Consider the following 20293-nt stretch of genomic DNA (forward strand, 5'->3'; position numbering starts at 1 on the left):
GGGGATTGCTGTATTGTACAACAGTGGTTCTAGTTTTAGTTTTTTGAGAAATCTCCATACTGCTTTCCATAATGAATGTACTAATTTGAATGAATGTACATTCCCACCAACAGTATATAGGAATTCCCTTTTCTCTACATCCTTGCCAGAATTTATTATTTTTTTATAACAGTCATTCTAACTGGGATGAAATGAGATCTCATTGTGGTTTTGATTTGTATTTCCCTGATGATTAGTGATATTGAGCACTTCTGCATGTTTTCATTTGAAAAATGTTCATTCAGATTCTTTGCCCAATTTTTAATGATTTTTATTTTTATTTTTTACAAATAACAAATTGTTTTGTTGAGTTGTTTGAGTTCCTTGTATATTCTGGATATTCTTTGTCAGATGAATAGATTGCATCTATTTTCCCTCATTTTGCAGGTTGTTTCTTCACTCTGTTGATTGTTTCCTTTGCCATGCAACGTCTTTTTAGTTTAATATAGTCCCATTTGTTTATTGTTTTTGTTGCCTGTGCTTTTGAAGTCTTAGCCATAAAATCATTGCCTTGACTAATGTCCTAAAGCATTTTCCCTGTTTTCTTCCAGTAGTTTTATAGTTTCAGGTCTTATGTTTAAGCATTTAATTTTTGAGTTGATTTTTGTGAAAGATAGGGGTCCAGTTTTATTCTCCTGCATATGAATTCCAGTTTTCCCAGCAGCCTTTATTGCAGAGAATATCCATTTCCCAATGTATGTTCTTGGCACATTTGTTGAAAATAAGTTGGTTAAAAGTGCATATATTTGTTTCTATGTCCTTTTCCATTCCATTGGCCCGTGTGTCTGTTTTTACACCAATACTATGCTGTTTGGATTATATAATATAAACTACTACATTTTAAGATCATTTGTTATGCAGTAACAGTAACCAGGAAACTGATTTAAATAACCCAGGTACCTGATTTCAATTTTCTTACCACCTTCAAGATCAAGAGAATAATTTCTAGGAATTGAAAGAAATCAAGATCTGCCTGCATTTCCTAGTTGGTTAAATAAATAGTTTCAGATGTTTTCTCTATTTCAATTACCTATTTCTGGAAACCAAACAGCTTTCCTTGAAAAATTGCTTAAACATTTTGAATGATTGATATTTTAGCCCTAATACATAGATGAGTCACTTTTAATCATAGTGCATTTTATAAGAAACTGCCTTATTTCCAGAGCGCTCTACCATTTTGCATTCCACTTAGCAATGTATGAGAATTTCTGTTGTTTTGTGTTGGGAACCAACATCTACAGTTATACAGTTGAGGCCTATGAAGGCCCATGTTGGAGATCTGCTTTTGACACAAAAGCATCAGTGACACCTATAGTGTTGGTATATGAATAGTGACCAGTTTGTATATGTGACATAAAAGCTTATATTATTTAGAAGTAAACCTTTTACACTGTAGACTAAAATTTCGGGTAAGGCCTTACAGCAGAAAACATTCTGTACTTTAAGTTTCCATTTCTCCCTGACTCTCTGAGCCATTCTTAAGTTTCTGCTTCCCAGAAGTAACCATGCAGCTTTTGTTCCTATAAGCCAAAATTGCTTTAATAGTTTTGTTTTCTTGCCTGTAGCCAGGCAGAACATTCCTAGTTTCATTAAGTGTTGAAACTCTTAGCCTGCCTCTGCCCCTAGCCATCGCCATGGCAACTGTGCTTTTTCTTGTCCATAAGTGTGACAACTACTATTTGATTAATTGACTTAGATCAAATTTTCTATCAGAAAGTTTAGAAATATATAGATACACAGTTCAGTTACCCACATATAACACTATGTGAACCTGTGCTTGCTACTTCACTTCCTTCTGCTTGTAATTTGCCCTCTAATATGCTTGTGTATGGTAGTAATGAAACCCAGTTACAGGCCTGTTGGAGAGTAAAACCAAAGTACTCTTACTTATTTCTGGATATACTTTTGCACTTTGGATTTCTGCTTTGAGGCGTCGACTTCAGTGTCCGGCAGACTTCAATGGTAAAGTACACATTGGGTTTGTCAAACACTGTGGTTAGCGTTCTCTGCTTCTCATTATTTAGCATTTCATAGAGGGCTCTGGCACCAGTGTCCCTGACAGAAATATTTTTTACTGCTGGACATTAAAATAAATAGTATAGATTTTGAGTGTTTTGTTAAATCATAGAAAATTAATAGGAAATTTTACATTAGGTAAAAATAAGAATAGCGTATAATATACAGATTAATCATTAAATATTATAGAAAACAGTTATCAAAACTATTACTGAAATCATACACTTCTTATCTTGATGTAAGCTTTGTGAAGCACGATATGCATCATGGAATTTTGATTGTTAATTGTGACCTTAAGCAAAAATCTTTTGTGAAGTACGTTATGCATCATGAGACCTGTAAGCCCCCAGCAGGTATTTGTCATACTGCTGGAGGTTATAGAAAATGGTATATAAGCTGGAAAAAGTTTGAATAAAATTGGCACACAGTCCTTGGCCAGACTGGTCCCAGAAGAACTGCCTCCGAGTCATTTCTTCTCGCCATGTCCTGATTCTCTGGTGCAGGCCCAACCCCCCTCCAGTTGGGGCCGGTCCCCGACAACTTTGTATTCTTGCTAGCACTTGATATTTTCAGTCTTTTTGAAAAATTTGGTCCTATCTCCCTCAAATTATCTCTCTTCCTCTCTCTCTCTCTCTCTCTCTCTCTCCTCATCTCTCTTTCCTTTTTTCCTCTTTCTTCGACCTTTGTTCCTATCTTTTCTTTACCATGAATCATATGACACACTCTTCACACATAGCAAATACTTGATTAACACTTGGTGAATTACATTGGCTTGTCCAATTAGCCAGTTTATCCAAGATCACACCCTGTGTAGTCCAAGCTCTTCACAAGTATTGAGTGAATATTCACAAATATTCACAAATATTGAGTGAATACCTGCTCTGTGCCCAGCTCCATGCTAGGTCCTTGGGTACACATCAGCATATACAGCAGGCACATGGCTCTGCCCTTTGAAGCTTATGTCACAATGATATTCTACCCACACCTGGCATTTGCTTACTCTTGTATCTCCTATGAGACTTTTTGCATATTTACCTTAGTTGGTTCCATGGTAATCCTATGACATTGGTATTATTTCTGGTTTACGGATAAGAAAGCTGAAGTCTAGGAAGTTTAAATGATTGTCCCAAGGTCATGCTGCTGCAGGTGCTACCACTGAAACACAAACCCAAGTTTTCTTGAATTTTATAAACCATTGCTGTTGCAAATTGCCCCATCCAAGTCTCTTATTAAACCCTGAAGAATAATTAGGTTATTTTCTAGTTGTCATCCTTCCCTAACAAGGAAATTCCAATTTCATTCTTCATCTCATCTTCTCACAGGTCAAAGCAATATTTATTAGAGAATTGTAACACCCTCTACCAAGAATGAACAAAGTCAAGACAGTGAAGAACCCCTAAAATAGCTGCTGAACATCAGCGGCATTCATATCTAGGATTACTCAATTGAGTGTTTAGTATGTGGTGTCAAAAATAAAAAAAGAAGAACTGTACCACATTTGATATCTTTCCGAAAACTTGCAAAACTTGAGAAGCTAGCCTGACTAAAACAGGAAGCTATGTTGTTTACTACCTTACTATTGTCTGTGATCAGATTGTATCTCCATTCCATGAGAGGTGAGACCTAAGCTATCACTGGACACGTAAAGGACTTCACTTAATTGGCAGGTACTGCTTGTCTTCTTTTTGTCTCCTGTGGGCAGGAACTTTACTGAAATGCAACAGGAGCTGTTTATTTTGAAGAGATTTCCAGGTAGGTGTCAATTTTTCCAGGAAAAGGGAGATGAAGTGAGGGCTCCAGGGAGGTGAAAGTAATACCTTCCAGGAGCGCTATTTGATCAAGGAGGGAGGAGAAGGAAGTATATAGCAATTTATAGGTAGTATGGGGCCAGAGTGGGAGAGTGTACTGCTAAATATCTCCATTTTCTTCTTGCTTCCTCTCATTTTCCTTTTTTTCTCCTGCTCATACCATGATACATTTGTCTACTGCACTCATCCATACTTGACTCTTAATATCTCTTCAATTAACATCTCCATGCCTCCCTGTTCTTTCTCAAATTCTCAACTATTGAGAATACAACCACTGCAAAATAGTTACACTTAATAGTTTGTATTTACTGATATTGACTTGTAAGAAACAGTCAGTGAAAATATAGTTTATATTTACACATATGTGTGTATATATACATTAATTTATATGTACAGTACTTCCTCAGTATCTGTGGGGATTGGTTCCAGGACCTCTGAGAATATCAAAATTCACGGATGCTCAAACCACTTATATAAGATGGTATAGAATTTGTGCATAATCTATAAACATCTTCCAGTACACTTTAAACCTCTGGATTATTTATAATACCTAATATAATGCCTATACATCACTTCATGTGCATGGATTCAACATGGTACTCTTAACGTGAAAATTCAAGTCTTGGTTTTTTGAAATTTTGTGGAACATTTTTACCCTAATATTTTCAGCCCTCAGTTGAATCCATGGATTTGGAATCCATGGATACAGAGGTCCACATATATATATATGGCATATATATGTGCATTAAGTATGCATGTGTGTGAATGTATCTATTTACTTGTATGTGTGTAAATATATCTATTTATTTGAAATTTTCACTGAAAATTCACTGTAAGTCAGACTATTAGATGAATCAGTTGATTGACTTGGTATCTTTTTGTCTGAGTGGAAGAGGTTGACTGTATTGATGGGTAGAGATAGAAAGTCTTACCTAGTCTTCTGGAAACCCCTGAACTGATTGAGGGTGGACATTAACTGCTGTTTTGACAACTACTTCAAGGGAGAGTGTTGGGACGATGAGTTTTTCTGCATGAAAGTGGTAGGAGTTGAAATGTATTTGCAGCTCATCAGAAGATGGTCATGATTGCATTGAACCATGTAGACTGGGTTATTTCTCCTGAGGGAAGAAATATGAGCCCCTCGAATGACTCAATAAAAAAGAAGCAGATACACCCAGTAGAATATGTTGGGTAAAGGGCACAGACAGATAATTCACAGAAAAGGAAATATAAATGACTAATAATTGCAACTAAAAAACACCACAGAAATTAAATGTTTCATTACAATAACGGCATCCCTTTTGCCAATCTAATTGGCCAAGTAATTTTTTTCTTTTAGATGGTCTCCATGTTGATGGATGCTTGCTGGAACTGGTGCCATCACTCACTAGTGCCAAGAGTATATGCATTGTTACACACTTTCTGGAAGCAACTTGACAAAATGCATCAAGAGACTTAGAAATATGAGTATAGGGCAATCCCTTTGGGTCCCCCCCACTGTGGGAACTTTTCTGTCCTCTTAATAAATCCTACTTAAAAAGAAAGAAATACGAATATAGGTAAAACTGTGCTTTGGGGAATCTACTTTAAGGAAATAATTTTTTTTTTAGTGCAGTTAAAGATGTTCGCTGCAGTGTTATTTATAGTAGAGCAAATTAGGAACAACTTAAACAACAGAAAGATAATGACCAAATAACCATAAGCATCTATACAGTATGTTGGAGCCATTACAAATTATATTTTCAAATAATTTTAACCACATAGAGCTAGGTAAAGGATAGAGATGTTAAAGTATCAGAATACAAAATGATATACAAGTGTGCTATCAATTATAACATACATGGGACCTAGAAAAGAGGCAATGGCTCTCTCCGTGGCACAGTTGGAGGTGGAAGGACAGGGGCTCAGGAAGCTGAACACCCTGGTCATGCAGACCACCCCCACCAGCCATGTTATTCAGACTGCATAGGCATACCTTCTGAATGAAAACATTCTTCATGATCATCTCTTTCAACTAAGCAACATATATGCCTGTATTCAAAACTTAAACTCAGTCACACTTAGAGTAACTGTAATTAAAATGGAAAGAACAAGTCTAATATTTGGTCAAGGAGGTTGGAAAAATGTCCAAAATTACTTGGCAGGTGGATGAAAACAAGTCACTTAAAGGGAACGGACAACACTCTGAGTATGGGGTGTGACCTTGGCACTAGTAACTAATATTAATGATTGGCAGCTGTGGAAATCCACCTGCAGCCTTAAAATACAAATACTGAAAAATATTTGCAGCTGGGAAGAAGATAGATTTCATTCACGATTTCAACTTTGGGGGTTATTCTTGTGTATTTTTAAGGAGAAAGCTCATCAGCTCCCTCATTCTGTTCCTGCACCATTTTCAGAAAGTTCTTCTCCATGTATGGCTGAAGCTAATTTCCTCCAAAGTCATCACATTTCTGCTCTCTGAGAGTATACTCCCTGTTCTATAGGAAAAACTATTATATCATAAACCTTTCTGTCTTACTTGGACCTAAAACATTGCCTAATCTAATCTTTAATTAAAACAAAAACAAAACAAACAAAACCTAAATATTAAAAAACGTTGGTCCAGACCAAAGACATACAAGTACTGGCCAAAAAAAGCTGAAATGAAATGAAACAAATCCAAAGACTATTATTTATCATACAAAACATTCCAAGTTCCTCCAACTTGGCTGATGTTTCTGGACCTATATCATCCTATCCTGTTCTGTATTCCAGGCTGATACTGCTCTTAAAATTTGGTGCTTGCAACAGAACATGTGTAATCTGGATGGCGCAAAGCAGAGTAAACCTTATTCTACGATGTGCTTTTATCCACTTAAATGTTTATTAAGCAGCTATTACTTGTCAGGCTTTGTGCTGGGCACTAATTCTGCACTGTCAATAAGGTGGCTACATACCATCTCTGGCTATTTACATTTAAATTAATTTAATAAAATGAAAAGTGCAGTGGCATGCTCCCGGCCACCACAGCCTCGACCTGCTGGGCTCCAGCGATCCTTCCGCCTCAGCCTTCCAAATAGCTGGAACTACAGGCATGCGCTACCACACCCGGCTAATTTTTTTTATTTTATTGTAGAGATGAGGTCTCGCCAAGTTGCCCAGGTGGGTCTCGAACCCGCAGGCTCAGGCAATCCACTCACCCCAGCCTCCCAAAGCGCTGGGATTACAGGCTGAGGCACCGAGCCCAGCTAGCATTAACCACATTTCAAGTGCTCAACAGTCATCAGGTTAGTGGCTGCCCTATAGGACAGCACAGATACAAAACATTTCCATCACTGCAGAAAAGACCTATTCAGCCATTGCACTGGCTAATTTTTTTTTTCCTGGCTGCCGCAGGTTTTCTGTGGAAGGAAGGGGAGAGGAGGAAGGGGATCAGCTTAAATTGTATAGATGGGAAGCAAGTCGAGTAGCTAGATGAATGGGTAATTGTATGAATAAATGAAGCTGCTGAAGAGGTAGATAGAGAGTCAGGTGGGTAGATTTCATGTGCACTGGATGATCTATTAATATAGCCTAAGATTAAATTGGCTCTTGTGTTTGCCTTGTCATGCTGTTAATTTCTAAAGAACTTGCAACTAATGATACTCTTCGTGTTACCCTTACTTTTCCTCTTTTCTTTTCACTATACTTAAAAGAAGTTGCAAGATTATGTGATTCAGGGATTAAAAAAAAACAGGTTAATTAACATTTAGGAGGGACTTCATATCATGTAGTCCAGGAGTTGTCAAGATTTGCTGCGCATGGAAGTCACCAAGGGAGCTTGAAGAACCACTGAAGGCTGGATCCCACCTCCAGAGATTCTGATTTAATTGTTGGGGAGTGTGGCTTGGGATGGGAATTTCCACATGCAGCCAGGACTCAGAAGCACTGCACTAGTCACCCTTCCTCTCAGGGAAGTCCCTCCTACCATGCCCCCAACAGGTAGTCACCCTACCTCTGCCCAATTTCCTCCAGTCACAGCTTGCTCAAGGACTCACAAGTACCCATTTCATGCTGAAAACGATCCTACTCGAGGTCTTTCTTGAGTGGTGGTGGAATTTGCCTCTTTAAACTACTACTTCCTGCTGGTTCTTGGGGGCACTAATGGGAGTCACAAATTTGGAATCTCATCTACACAGTAGTATGCTCTCTTGCCTACCCAAAGTTGGCTTTTCTCTAGGGTAAATATCCCTGGTTCCTTCATCTCATCTTTATTGGGTAAGTTTTCCTTTGCCTTTCAGCAGGTCAAAGTTTTCATTACATGTACTCTTGGCCAGGTACTGTGGCTCATGCCTGTAATCCCAGCATTTTGGGAGCCTGAGACAGGAGGATTGCTTGAGCCCAGGATTTTAAGACCAGCCTGGGCAACATAGAGAAACCTTGTCTCTACAAAAAATCCAAAAATTAGCTGCTGTGTTGCATACCTGTATTCTCAGCCACTTGGAAGCCTGAGGAAGAAGGGTTGCCTGAGCCCAGCAGGTTGAGCCTGCAGTGAGCCATGATGGCGCCACTGCACTCCAGTCTGGGGGACAGAGTAAGACCCCGACTCAGGAAAAAAACAAAACCAAAAAGTATTCTGGCCATACGAGGATCACTTTAAGATGCTTTGAAAAGATTATTTCCCATAATCTACATACAACACTACTATTAATTTAGATTAAATTAAGTTCAATTGAATTTATTTAAGTTTCATGCAGAAAGTTTCTTTTTTAAATTTAATTATGTTTTATTTAAAAAGTGTAAGGTACAATTCAGGGTTAGGTATACAAATGGTCATTATGCAGGTACCCTTGTTGATGAGGTATACCCCCACTCCCTCCCCTAACATTTTCCCATTACTGCCGATCCTTTTTTTATAGTATTATAATTGTTCAAGGTCCGCTTATTCGTGAGAACATGCGGTGCTCAGTTCTTTGTTTCTTTGAAAGTTTCTTTATTAATCTCATTACGTGCTAACCTTATTGGCAATCAGAGTTACAGGATTTGGTAATAGTCAGGGTTTTCTAGAGAGCCAGAACCTATAGGATATATATCTAGATATATGAGAAGATATTTATTAGAAGAATTGCTTCACATGATTATGGAGGCTGAGAAGTCCCACACAAGGCCACCTGCAAGCTGGGAACCCTGAAATGTTGGTAGCATGGCTCAGCCTACAACTGAAAGTTCAAAACCAGGGAAACTGAGTCTATATGTCTCAGTACAAGGCTGAAAACACCAGTGGGAATGGGGGCAGACCTGTCCCTCCCAGTCCATTCAGACTCATACACTAATCTCCTCTGGAAACGTCTTCACAGACACAACCAAAATAATGCTTTACCAGGATTCTAGGTATTTCTTAATCCAGTCAGGTTGACTGGACTAAAATGAAGTCCACACGTCCACTGCTTGTCAACCTGGCACCCACACACATTGCCTTAAACTATACTTAATTTCCAAATAAACACAATAGCAGGGTAATAGTTCTGCCTGACATGATGCAACCATCCTGCATACAACCAAAAGTATGCTAATTTCTTACCCAGAATTTGACCTTCAGAGAGATTTTAATCTTTTGGGAGTGTGATTTTGAGAATTTTAGACATTAGGGATTTTGGACTTTAAGGAATTTTTTATTGTTAGGGATTTTGATCTTTTGGAATTTCAACGTTTGGGATTGTGTTTTTCAAGATTATAATTGGCACTGAGCCTTGGGGCACATCTAAACCGTGGCCCCTGATTTTATTTTTCTTTAACAATTCCCCAGACTCCATTGAGTCATTTTCTCACTTAAACTGTGAGTGTGACCAAGTATTTAGTGTTACTCTCAGACACTAGATTTCTTTCTTTAATAGACATTTATAGGTCATAAACCATGTAAAATTCTATCATTCTCTTCCCCCTACTTTTTATGTTCATTTAGTTTTTGTTATTTATTATCTTCTTTTACATTTTGAAATAATCTTAAATAACCTCCAAAATAGAACACAGTGATTCTTCCTTTTTCTCAACAAAAAAGACATCTCATACTTCATAGCCTCCTTTCCTTGTATATTTGTATAAGTTGTTTCCCTTATTATTTCAAGTACTTTCTATTATTGTTGTTGTTTTGTTTTTTTCTTTTTTGAGGCAAGGTCCTATTCTTGCCCAGGGTGGAGTACAATAGCATAATCACGCTCACCACAGCCTCAACCTCCTGGGCTCAGGCGATCCTTCCACCTCAGCCTCTTGAGTAACACGCCACCACACCTGACTAATTTGCTTATTTTATATTTTTGTTTTGTAGAGACAAGTTCTTGCTTTGTTGCGTAGGCTGGTTTCCAACTCCTGGGCTCAAGCAATCCTTCCACCTCAGCCTCCCAAAGTGCTGGGATTATAGGCATGACCCACTGTGCCCTGCCGCTAGTAGTTTTAATTACATATATTAACTAGAATTCTTAACCCTTAGTAATCTTAATTTCCAGCAAAAACTAGGGAGTACACCATTTGCTAACTTTTAAAAGCATATGCTTCCTTGTAGTACAGTTTTTTAATGTCGCTTTGTTATAAGGTGTACAGAAGAGGAATACTTTCTCTCTGTTCTCTCTGGACTTTCAGCTGGGTCCGAGAATTACATTGTTTTTAGAGATTTCCTTCAGCCTCAACTTCCCAGGCTGATGATAAAAATATTCAAACCTTCAGGCATAGGGAAGACGTTTCACATAAAAAATTTTTGTCTTGCTTTTAAGAAAAAGGTCAGAGTAGGGTGAACTTTTTTGCTTTTTTTTTTTTTTTTTTTGCATTTTTTGTTTGCATCTGCTATTTTTCAAGGGCCTTAACTCAATATATTTAATATACCAGAGTAGCATATTTTGGGGTGGCGTGTTCTAAACTCCTTCAAAGCCAAAGGTAAATAAACTTATGATCAGCAATTAATATTTCAATATTTTATCTTATTTGAAAATAATTTAATATTCAATGAATAACCACAATTTAACTTTGTGTAACTTTAAGAGTGCAATTACCCAAGACATTCTGGAAACTAAATTCAAGTACACATATTATAGAACGTGATTATTACTGAAAATTGTATTTTACTTACATCTACTTAATTCATTTGTTTCTAACAATTATGCTTGAATTGCTTATGAAAATTTCAAGAGACATTAGACAGCTAGCCATCATTATAAGTCATTTTTCCTTCTGACAAAATTTGTAACATAGAGATAACATGAACTTATTTTGCTAATAAACCTAGATAGAAAAAAATTGTGTCTGTTTTATATTTAATGCTGACAACTCCGATGACTTGTGTGGCTTTTTTGTTGTTGCTGTTTGATTGGTTTGGTTTTGTTTGTTTGTAGGTTTTTGCTAAACAAATGAAAGCATTTTCTGTTACACCAAAGGTGCTAAGTCCCTATCCTGTAGCTGATGCTGACAGGCAGATGAGGCTGCGGAAAGAGCCTAGGTTTATTTGAGTCAGGAGCACCTACGTTCAAGTCCCAGCTGAACCTGAGACTTGTCGGGATTGTATGAACATGATACTGAACCTGAGACTTGTACTTATATGAAATAAGTACAGTTAGAGAGGCACATCAAACAGTTATCTACTCAATAGATGTTAGTTTTCTCATCTCCTAAGGATTGAAAATATCAAGGAAGTTTACTCTCTCTTTTTTTTTAAGTTTATGTATAGTGATTTAGTTTCTGAGTTGCCATTCATTCTTAGAGAACCTTAATCAAATTCTTAAGACCTTTTATCAAAACTAGATGGTCTCAAAAAAACAATGAGAAGCTAATCTGTGCTTTGGGGCCTTTGAAAGTGGGTTGGTGTCCCATCATAGCCAGGAACAGGACAAATGTACTGATGCCATTTTTCATTTGACATTGCTCTGGAAGTTCCATTCAAAGCAATACATTGAAAAAAGCACATGAGGAATATGAGAAAGGAAGACATACTCTTATGACTGTTTCACAGATAATATGATTGTCCAGAAGTCTTAAGGAATTCTATTTTTTTTTAATTCGTAAGAATATCAGCTTAAAAATAGAAAATAATTTCCTCTCCTATATTCCGACAATTGGTTAGCAAATATATTTGGGAAAAATATCTAATTCACAGTAGGCTCAGAAAATATAAAGCTAGATAGAAGCATAATGAGAAATGTCCAAGACCAGTAAGTAAAAGAATAATAGTAAGTACAATAAATAGACTTATCATGTTTCCAGTTATAAAAACCTGATATTGTAGTTAACAATTCTCCCTATATTTATTTAAAAATATAATACAATTCCACTCAAAACCATGTTTTTATCAGTAATTGACCTAGTCATCCTAAACTTCATTTAATAAAAAAAATAGCTCAAATAGATAAGACTTGTTTGAAAGTGAATAATGAAAGGGAGTTGCATAGTCAGATAATCTGTATGAATAATCTAATACTAATAATTAAGAGTGTCTCTAGCATAGAAATAAGAAATCAATGGAACATGAAGTGCACAAAATCAGGAATATTAAAGAATATATGACAAAGGTAATGTTTCAAGTCCAAGGAGGAGAGGATGGTTATTCAACATATGAGGGGAAACACCCCCCAAAAACAGAATTATTATTTGAAGGGTGACCTCCTTGTAGTACAGGCTTCCCCTGCTAGTAAGTGTCCTAGGATCTCTTCAGCATCAGTGTACAAGGTAGTGTTGTTTTGAGAGTCTGCGTTCGGCTTCAGTAAATTTTTTTTGGAGAGTCAACCCATTTGCCCATTTCATGATGGGTAGTTTATATGAACATTTATATTGCCCACACTGTCCTGAGTGTTCAGCAGTTTTTGACCAAAAAACGGCATGACCCCTGTGCCCCACATTCTCTATTCACCCGATCTTGCCCTGAGAGATTTTTTGTTTTACTTCCCTTTATGAAAAAAATCTCAAAGGGAAACGCTTTGCCAATGTAGAAGAAGTGAAAAAAAACAGCAGAAGGGATCAAAACTGACAAGTTCAAAAACTGTTTTGAGCAGTGGAGAAAGCATCTCGATAGGTGTATTGCATCAAATGGAGAGTTTTGGAAAGTGACTGAAGTTTAAACATGTAAGACCAAATATACAATTTTTTATTTTAAAAATTCCAGGTTTTTTTGCTTCTCCACACAAAATTTTAAAATTGCCAACTATGTATAACAAAGTGAAATAGAATGTACTTCATGCCATTTATCAAATTATACTATTTGAAGCCATGGGTTAGAGATTTATATGTATAAAAGTGGAGCCACAAGATACTAAAAAATATACAGATATGTACATAATCTTGGAGTATGGAAGTCCTTACTATACAGAATGAAGACTTCACAGCCAAAGGACACAGAATTAAGTCTCAGTTCTGCCATGTACTAACAGAAGCGCCTCAGGCAGGTGACTGGACCTTGCCAAGCCTCTGTTTACTCATCTATAAAGTGGAAATACAAAAACCTACCTTGCAAAGTCATGAGGACAAAAACACATATAAGGTGCTGGAAGGTCACACTATTACTGACTCATCTGACACTGGCTGTCTGGAAAGAATGTAAGCTTCCAGAACTCAGAGACCATTTCCCTTCCAGTAATTTTTCCCTTTCCAGGTGGTTGCAACAATGAGAAGAAAACAAACATACCACAGTGTTTGATCCATATAAAAAATGAATATTTCTTTCATTCAGAGGCACTGAGAGTTGAAGTCTCCATGTACTGGGTTTATTTGGGGCATCTTTGGAGTTTAACAAGTCCCTCTGAGTTAATACTCATTAGAAAGGCTTTGACTTGCATTCAGGGGAGTGTTTGAGGGTGTAGAGAAATGGCCTTCACTACTTCAAAGACAGGGAGGTTTGGATTATCGTAAAGCCCTAGAAGTGCCCTTCTGATGTTTGTTCTGGGATTTTTCTAAGCACAGTGTCCAGGCCCATTGGCCAAAATGGTGGGGCCCAGCAAGAGAAGAGTAGAGACTCCTGAGTTATCCCCTAACTTCAGAATTAGCCAGAAGCACTAAGAATCTCAGGGTAGGAAGGAGAAAATGTGGAAGTGACAGTCTTATACACTGGGTCGTTTGGGGGCATCATGGGACCTGGCATCCACACAGACCTCATGTCCACATGGAGGTGCAGGTGGTGATCACATGAGGGGCTTCTCAGTCCTCAGGGGTAGGCTGGCTGAGCCCCACTGGAGATCCTAAGAAGTGTCCCCTCACCCCGTCTGGGTGATTGTATGTCAACTCTACCTAAGATGAAGAGGAAAACCAGCAACATTTCTAAACATTAAAACAAAACTCAAATACTTCACCTAGTGTGGTCTCCACTTCAAACTTCTTAGATCACTGTTTATGGTTTCCAACTCAGATGAGTAACTCCTTCATCTTGTTATTTTTCTAGTTTCAGCCCAATTGAGTTTTGGAAAATGCATGTGTCAAATCTTCCAGCAATCTCTCTCTCTCTCTCTTGTTTTTTTTTTGAGTTAGAGTCTCATTCTGTTGCCTAGGAAATCAGTGGTATGCTGGAAATCAGTGGTCGCTCATGGCCACCGCAGCCTTGACCTGTTGGGCTCAGGCAATCCTTCTGCCTCAGTCTTCCAAGTAGTTGGAACTGTAGACGCAGGCCAGCACAACCAGCTAAGTTTTTGGTTTACTGTAGAGATGAGGTCTTGCCAAGTTGCCCAGGCTGGTCTTGGACCCCTGGGCTCAGGAAATCCTCTCAACTATTCTGAAAGCACTTGCTTTCAGTTACAGTTTAATTGATAAGAGAATATAGCAAAATTAAAAATTTTACAACTTTAAAAATTATCCAAAAAATCACCAATAATCCACTTCCTTACCACAATAGTCTTTATTATTTTCTCATTGTCTTTTATTTGTATATATAGTTTCATGTTGTTGCAATCTTAGTTTACATTCTCTGTGTTTTATAAACTTGTGTCTATGATTCTGTCTGGGCTTCAAAACTAGTTTTAATGGTGACATAGTAATCCATAGTGTAAATGAACTAAAATTTTTCAAAATAGTCTTCAAGTATTAAACATTTAGTCTGTTCTTTTTCATATAAAAACGATGCCACGATGAACATTTTTGTGCATATTATGTTTAGGTTTGGTTGATTTTTTTTTCCCCTTAGGCTAAATTGCTAGGAGTAGAAACTATTGGATAAAGTCACGTGTATCTTGCTTGAAGGCTCTTGTTTTGTAGAAATATAAATATACATATACCATTTCCAAATCATAGTGAGCCAAGTCACATTTCATCAACAATGAGTAAGTTCTCCAGGGCCACAGCAACCTCACCAGCATTACACGTCATCATTTCAATTACTTTTTTTTAAATTAAAATGGTATTTCAAACTTAAATGTGTTTCTAAAGAAGGGTCTCCAGGTCTAGATGCCTAATCTCAATTTAACATTGCAGCATTTATTAAAATTTAAAATTGGTGAATGTAAATCTATGCTTGTTAACATGGAAAGGTATCCATTGTATATTGCACAATAAAATGGAGGTTGCCTTGAAATATGTATATTAAGGCAACCTCCATTTTTATTCTCTCTATATATTTTAATATGCTATATGCTGTATGCATTATCATATCCAATATGCCATATTGGCATCTTAAGAGTCAAAGTTGATGGATTAGACAGCACAAATTGATGCTAGGCAGAACTTGTCTAAGATAAAAATGGATGGGAGGCGAGTCCTCTTTTTTGACCCCAGGGAATGTGAGAGGAGAGACTGTGGTGATGAAAGGAAGTAGTGACACCTGTGGGTCCCTATTGTCTCCATCCAGGCTTTGGCCAGAGCTGAGGAGTATGTAGGACTGTTTGAAAAGTTAGAGAGGCCTCCCAAGGGGATTTCTCTCTGCAGGGCACTTCCTTACCCACAAAAGGTGTCTGGTGCAGTTAAGTTGGTGGTCAGGCAGATAAAAGACCTGATTTGCACTCAAGTGTCCCTAGGTTTGTCCATGACATGGGCAGGGAGCCAAGGAGTTGCGTGTCTGCCTGGGTGCCTGCCAGAGCAGGTGGGTGTGCATAACCTGGGCCAGGATCTTGGTAGGCTGTGATGGTAACAGAGAGGGCTCTCCACTCCAGCCCAAGCTGAGGGAATGTTCTACCAGCTAGGAGAGGTCACCATGCTCAGGGAAGACAAAGAATGAGTGGATCATGAGTCCATTAGGTGCAAACCATTGCAGCAGATGCCAGCAAAAGACTCTGGGTTGGGACCAGGTCACTCCACCTCAACAGACACCAGTCACATAAATCAAGGATCAACAGGAGTCCAGGAGTCCTTTACCACTCTGCCCCATGCCTCGGGTCATGATGGCCTCTCCCCCACATCTCCACCACCATCTTAGAAAGGACCACTGAGAAGACAAGAAACTGAACTTATAAGCTGGCAACATACACAGGAGGAATGAAACCTGAAATCATTGTTCGAATGAATGGATCAAGCTACTTTAAACCACTTTGGACTAAAATGTGTAAATCCTTTTTCTGTTACCCAGCAGATGAGAATCTGGTAATACCTGTCAAAATAATTTGGAGACTAAAGAATCATTGCACACTACACAGCTGAGTTGTATTAGTAAACCAGCTAAGATATGATCTCGCTTTTGTAACTCTTGTATATATGTATGTACATCTGCACAGAGAAATGTTAATAGTGATAAACTCAGCATGGTTAGATTTGGGGTGATTTTTACTTTTTTATTTGTGTTCTCATTATTATTGTTGTTATTTGTGTACTATATTATCCTGAAGTTTTTCCAAAATGCAGAAAGCTGTTTTGAAAACCTAATTCAAACCTCTTGACTATTTTTGACCTCAATATTCATCTCAATTAAGACTAAGTAGACAGACTAAAGCCATATCCATTTTTATATCTCTGACCCCATGTAACTAGTAATCAAGGACTTGCTGCTGACTCTGATTTCTTTCTTTCTCTCTTTCTTTTCCTTCCTTCCTTCCTTTCTTTATTTATTTCTGTCTTTCTTTCTTTCTTTCTTGAGTATTTTATTTTATTTTGTATAAGCAGGAGCTAAGGCTAATTGGTTCTGGTTCTGGGGAACCTGTATGCGCTCATAGGCAGCTCTGGACACCCAAACCAAAAGGTTCTATGAGTTTATTATACTGATCATGTTGATTTTATAGAAGTGACACATGAATTAAAGACTGGCCTCAAATGGAGCAAAACTTAAGTTATTTTTTAAAAAAATAACTGACTTGTTTTTAAATCACTCCAGGAAAAAAAGGAAAATACATACAAAGAATGAATGGTGAGTAGAGGCCACTGTACCTTTGCCCTCCAGAGCAAGCAGCTCTGTCCCTTTTTTGCTTTAGTTGCTGACATTTAGAGGGACACTCTCTGTGACTGCAAATGTGCAACAGACAAAATGACAGGTATTTTTTCTCAGCTGCCATGGAGTACACCATTAGGAATAAGAATGCTGATGAGATCATATAAACCGCTGTTCCTCATTCCGCATTCCTCCTCCAAAGGCTGGAAAGGGTCACTGATCAGTGGGAGATGTCCCTGGACAGACCCATAAAAACAAATCAGCAAGCTCCACCCAAGGGAACGCTACTTTTTCCTGATTTCATTTGAAATGGCTTCTTGTGGCCTTTTTTTCACTTCTGCCATTTTACAGCTTTTTTTAAGTTAAAATGTGAAATCACACTCTCCCATTTCATTCTCACAACAACCCTGAGTGGTTCTCAGGGTCTTACTATGGAGATAAGTAGAGGCTCAGCATCAAGGGCTTGTCCCAGGCACATAGATGAGAGGTGCGAGGACTGACACCTGTGTTTCCATCTGTACTCAGAGTGTTCTATCAAGTACTCGGCAGTATTAAGCAAAAACAATTGCTTACATTAGACCTAGTTATTGCATTCCTTAGACTCACCTTGAAAAATGTACGTTGACTTGGCACACATGTCCTTGTGGTGAACCATGATCTGTACTACTGCACTCCAACCTGGGCAACAGAGTGAGACTCTGACTCAAAGAAAAAAATAAAAAATAAAAAGACTGCATTTGAATCTAGTGACAGGAGAAATGGACATAGATAGAGACTGGAGATCGAGCCCAAACTTTTGTGTTACAGAAGATTTGGGATAAATTACTAAATTTCTTCAAAATCAAGTTCGCCATTCGCTATAATGAACAGCACATCGTTATGGGCCCTTGAAACACATAGTATCGTTATTATTATAAGTGTTTTTTAAATAGGTAAGATAATGATTTTGAAAATACATAAAATGCAAAATGCTTTAAAATATACAATAATAATAATTATATTGTTATCATTATCCAGCCTGTTTTTTCCTGTTTTGTATTTCTTCCTTCAAATGCTTTCAGAAATCAATATCCACATCCCTTACCACCATTCCACAGATTTCTGCTTTTTTTTCCATCCTGGATCATGCTACTTTGAAAACTTCAGATCTTTCCTTCCTGACCCCCTCTCATAGCATCTCTGATTATCTTTTTTTTTTGAGTTGGAGTCTCACTCTGTCACCCAGGCTGGAGTGCAGTGGCACACTCATAGCCACAGCAGCCTCCACCAAACTATAACCCAGGCTGGAGTACAGTAGCACACATGCTCACGGCTACCCAAGCGTCGACCTGCTGGGCTCTGGAGATCTTTCCACCTCAGTCTTCCAGGTAACCGTAACTACAGGCGTGATCTACCATGTCCAGCTAATTTTTTATTTATTGTAGAGACAAGGTCTCACCAAGTTGCCTAGGCTGGTCTCGAACCCTCAGGCTCAAGCAATCCACTTGCCTCAGCCTCCCAAAGTGCTGGGATTACAAGCTGAGCCATTGAGCCTGGCCTCTGATTACCTTTTGAAGTGCATGATAAAGAACCTCTAAAATGTACAGGCTGCTTATCACACGTGGCATCTTTGTTGCGTAAATGAATAAACCAACTGATGTGTTTCGCAAAGGGTAACCATGCTTAATTTGGGGACTTTTTTTCTTCTTCTTCTTTTATCACAGGGACAAGTGAAATGGTGACCTCAACAGATGAGGCTGAGATCTTTGGGACCACATCCTTCAACTATGACACAGGACTGCCGTGTGAAAAACTCAATATCAAAGTGCTGGGGACCCAGTTTTTGCCCCCGCTGTATGCCCTGGTGTTCATCATTGGTCTCCTGGGCAATGTGGTGGTGGTGGTGATCCTTACAAAATACAGAAGGCTCCGAATTATGACCAACATCTACCTGCTCAACTTGGCCATTTCCGACTTGCTCTTCCTCTTCACTCTCCCGTTCTGGATTCACAGCCTCACGTGGGATGAGTGGGTTTTTGGTCATTGCATGTGTAAGCTCTTGATGGGGCTTTATTACCTGGGCTTGTACAGTGAGATCTTTTTCATCATCCTGCTGACCATTGACAGGTACCTGGCGATCGTCCACGCTGTGTTTGCCCTTCGAACCCGGACTGTCACTTTTGGTATCATAACCAGTGTCATCACCTGGGGCTTGGCAGGGCTAGCAGCACTTCCTGAATTTATCTTCCACGAAGTCCCAGAGGAGTATGACAGTTCTGAATGCAATCCCGCTTACCCAGAGGATGAACAAGACAGCTGGAAAAATTTCCACGCCCTGAGAATGAACATCTTGGGCCTTGCTCTCCCCCTGCTCATCATGGTTGTCTGCTACTCAGGAATCATCAAAACGCTGCTGAGATGCCGTAATAAAAAAAAGTACAAGGCCATCAGGCTCATTTTTGTTATCATGGTGGTCTTTTTCATTTTCTGGACACCCTACAACCTGGTTCTCCTTCTGTCTGCTTTCCAAATTACGTTCTTTGGGAACAGCTGTGACCGGAGCAAAGATCTGGACATGGCCAAGCAGGTTACAGAGGTGATCGCCTACACACACTGCTGCGTCAACCCAGTGATCTATGCCTTCGTGGGTGAAAGGTTCCAGAAGCACCTGCGCCACTTTTTCCAAAAACATGTGGCCATGCACCTGAGCAGATACATCCCATTTCTTCCTGGTGAGAAACTGGAAAGAGCCAGCTCTATCTCGCCATCCACAGGGGAGCCAGAACTGTCTGTTGTGTTTTAGGTCAGGTCCAGAAAACGTTGGGTAGGTGAAACACACACAGTAAGTCTACCATAATGATCTCTAGACCAGTCCTTTGAACTTCCAGCGCAACACTGAAGCTCTTGAAGACACTGAAATATATACACAATGGTGGCAGTATATGCAGCACCCCAAGGTCATTACCTCAAGCCAAAAGCTGGGCAGTTCACTCATCATCAACCTTGAAAAGCAGAGCTTGGCTTGATTCTCTGAAGAGTTACATAAATTTTAATACACTTGAATGTTAGATAGTTATTATATGTAGCTACTAAAAGGTAAAACTTTTGATATCTTATACCTTAGCTTTAGCCAACTATTGACAGAAGTGAAACATTTTCACAAAATACAAGTCAATTA

General features: G+C 38.6%; 1 protein-coding gene across 1 annotated transcript; it reads left to right on the forward strand.

Moving 5' to 3' along the window:
• The first annotated feature begins 17280 nt into the window (after positions 1–17280).
• Positions 17281–19918, forward strand: CCR3 (C-C motif chemokine receptor 3). The gene is made up of 2 exons (XM_008071216.2): positions 17281–17305; positions 18837–19918. Exons 1-2 carry the CDS (start codon positions 17284–17286, stop codon positions 19916–19918), a joined length of 1104 nt encoding a protein of 367 aa, XP_008069407.1. The 5' UTR covers positions 17281–17283.
• The last annotated feature ends 375 nt before the right edge of the window (positions 19919–20293 follow it).

The sequence above is a fragment of the Carlito syrichta genome, unplaced genomic scaffold, assembly GCF_000164805.1.
Source record: "Carlito syrichta isolate Samal-C Ts95f unplaced genomic scaffold, Tarsius_syrichta-2.0.1 Scaffold314220, whole genome shotgun sequence".
Taxonomy (NCBI): Eukaryota; Metazoa; Chordata; class Mammalia; order Primates; family Tarsiidae; genus Carlito; species Carlito syrichta.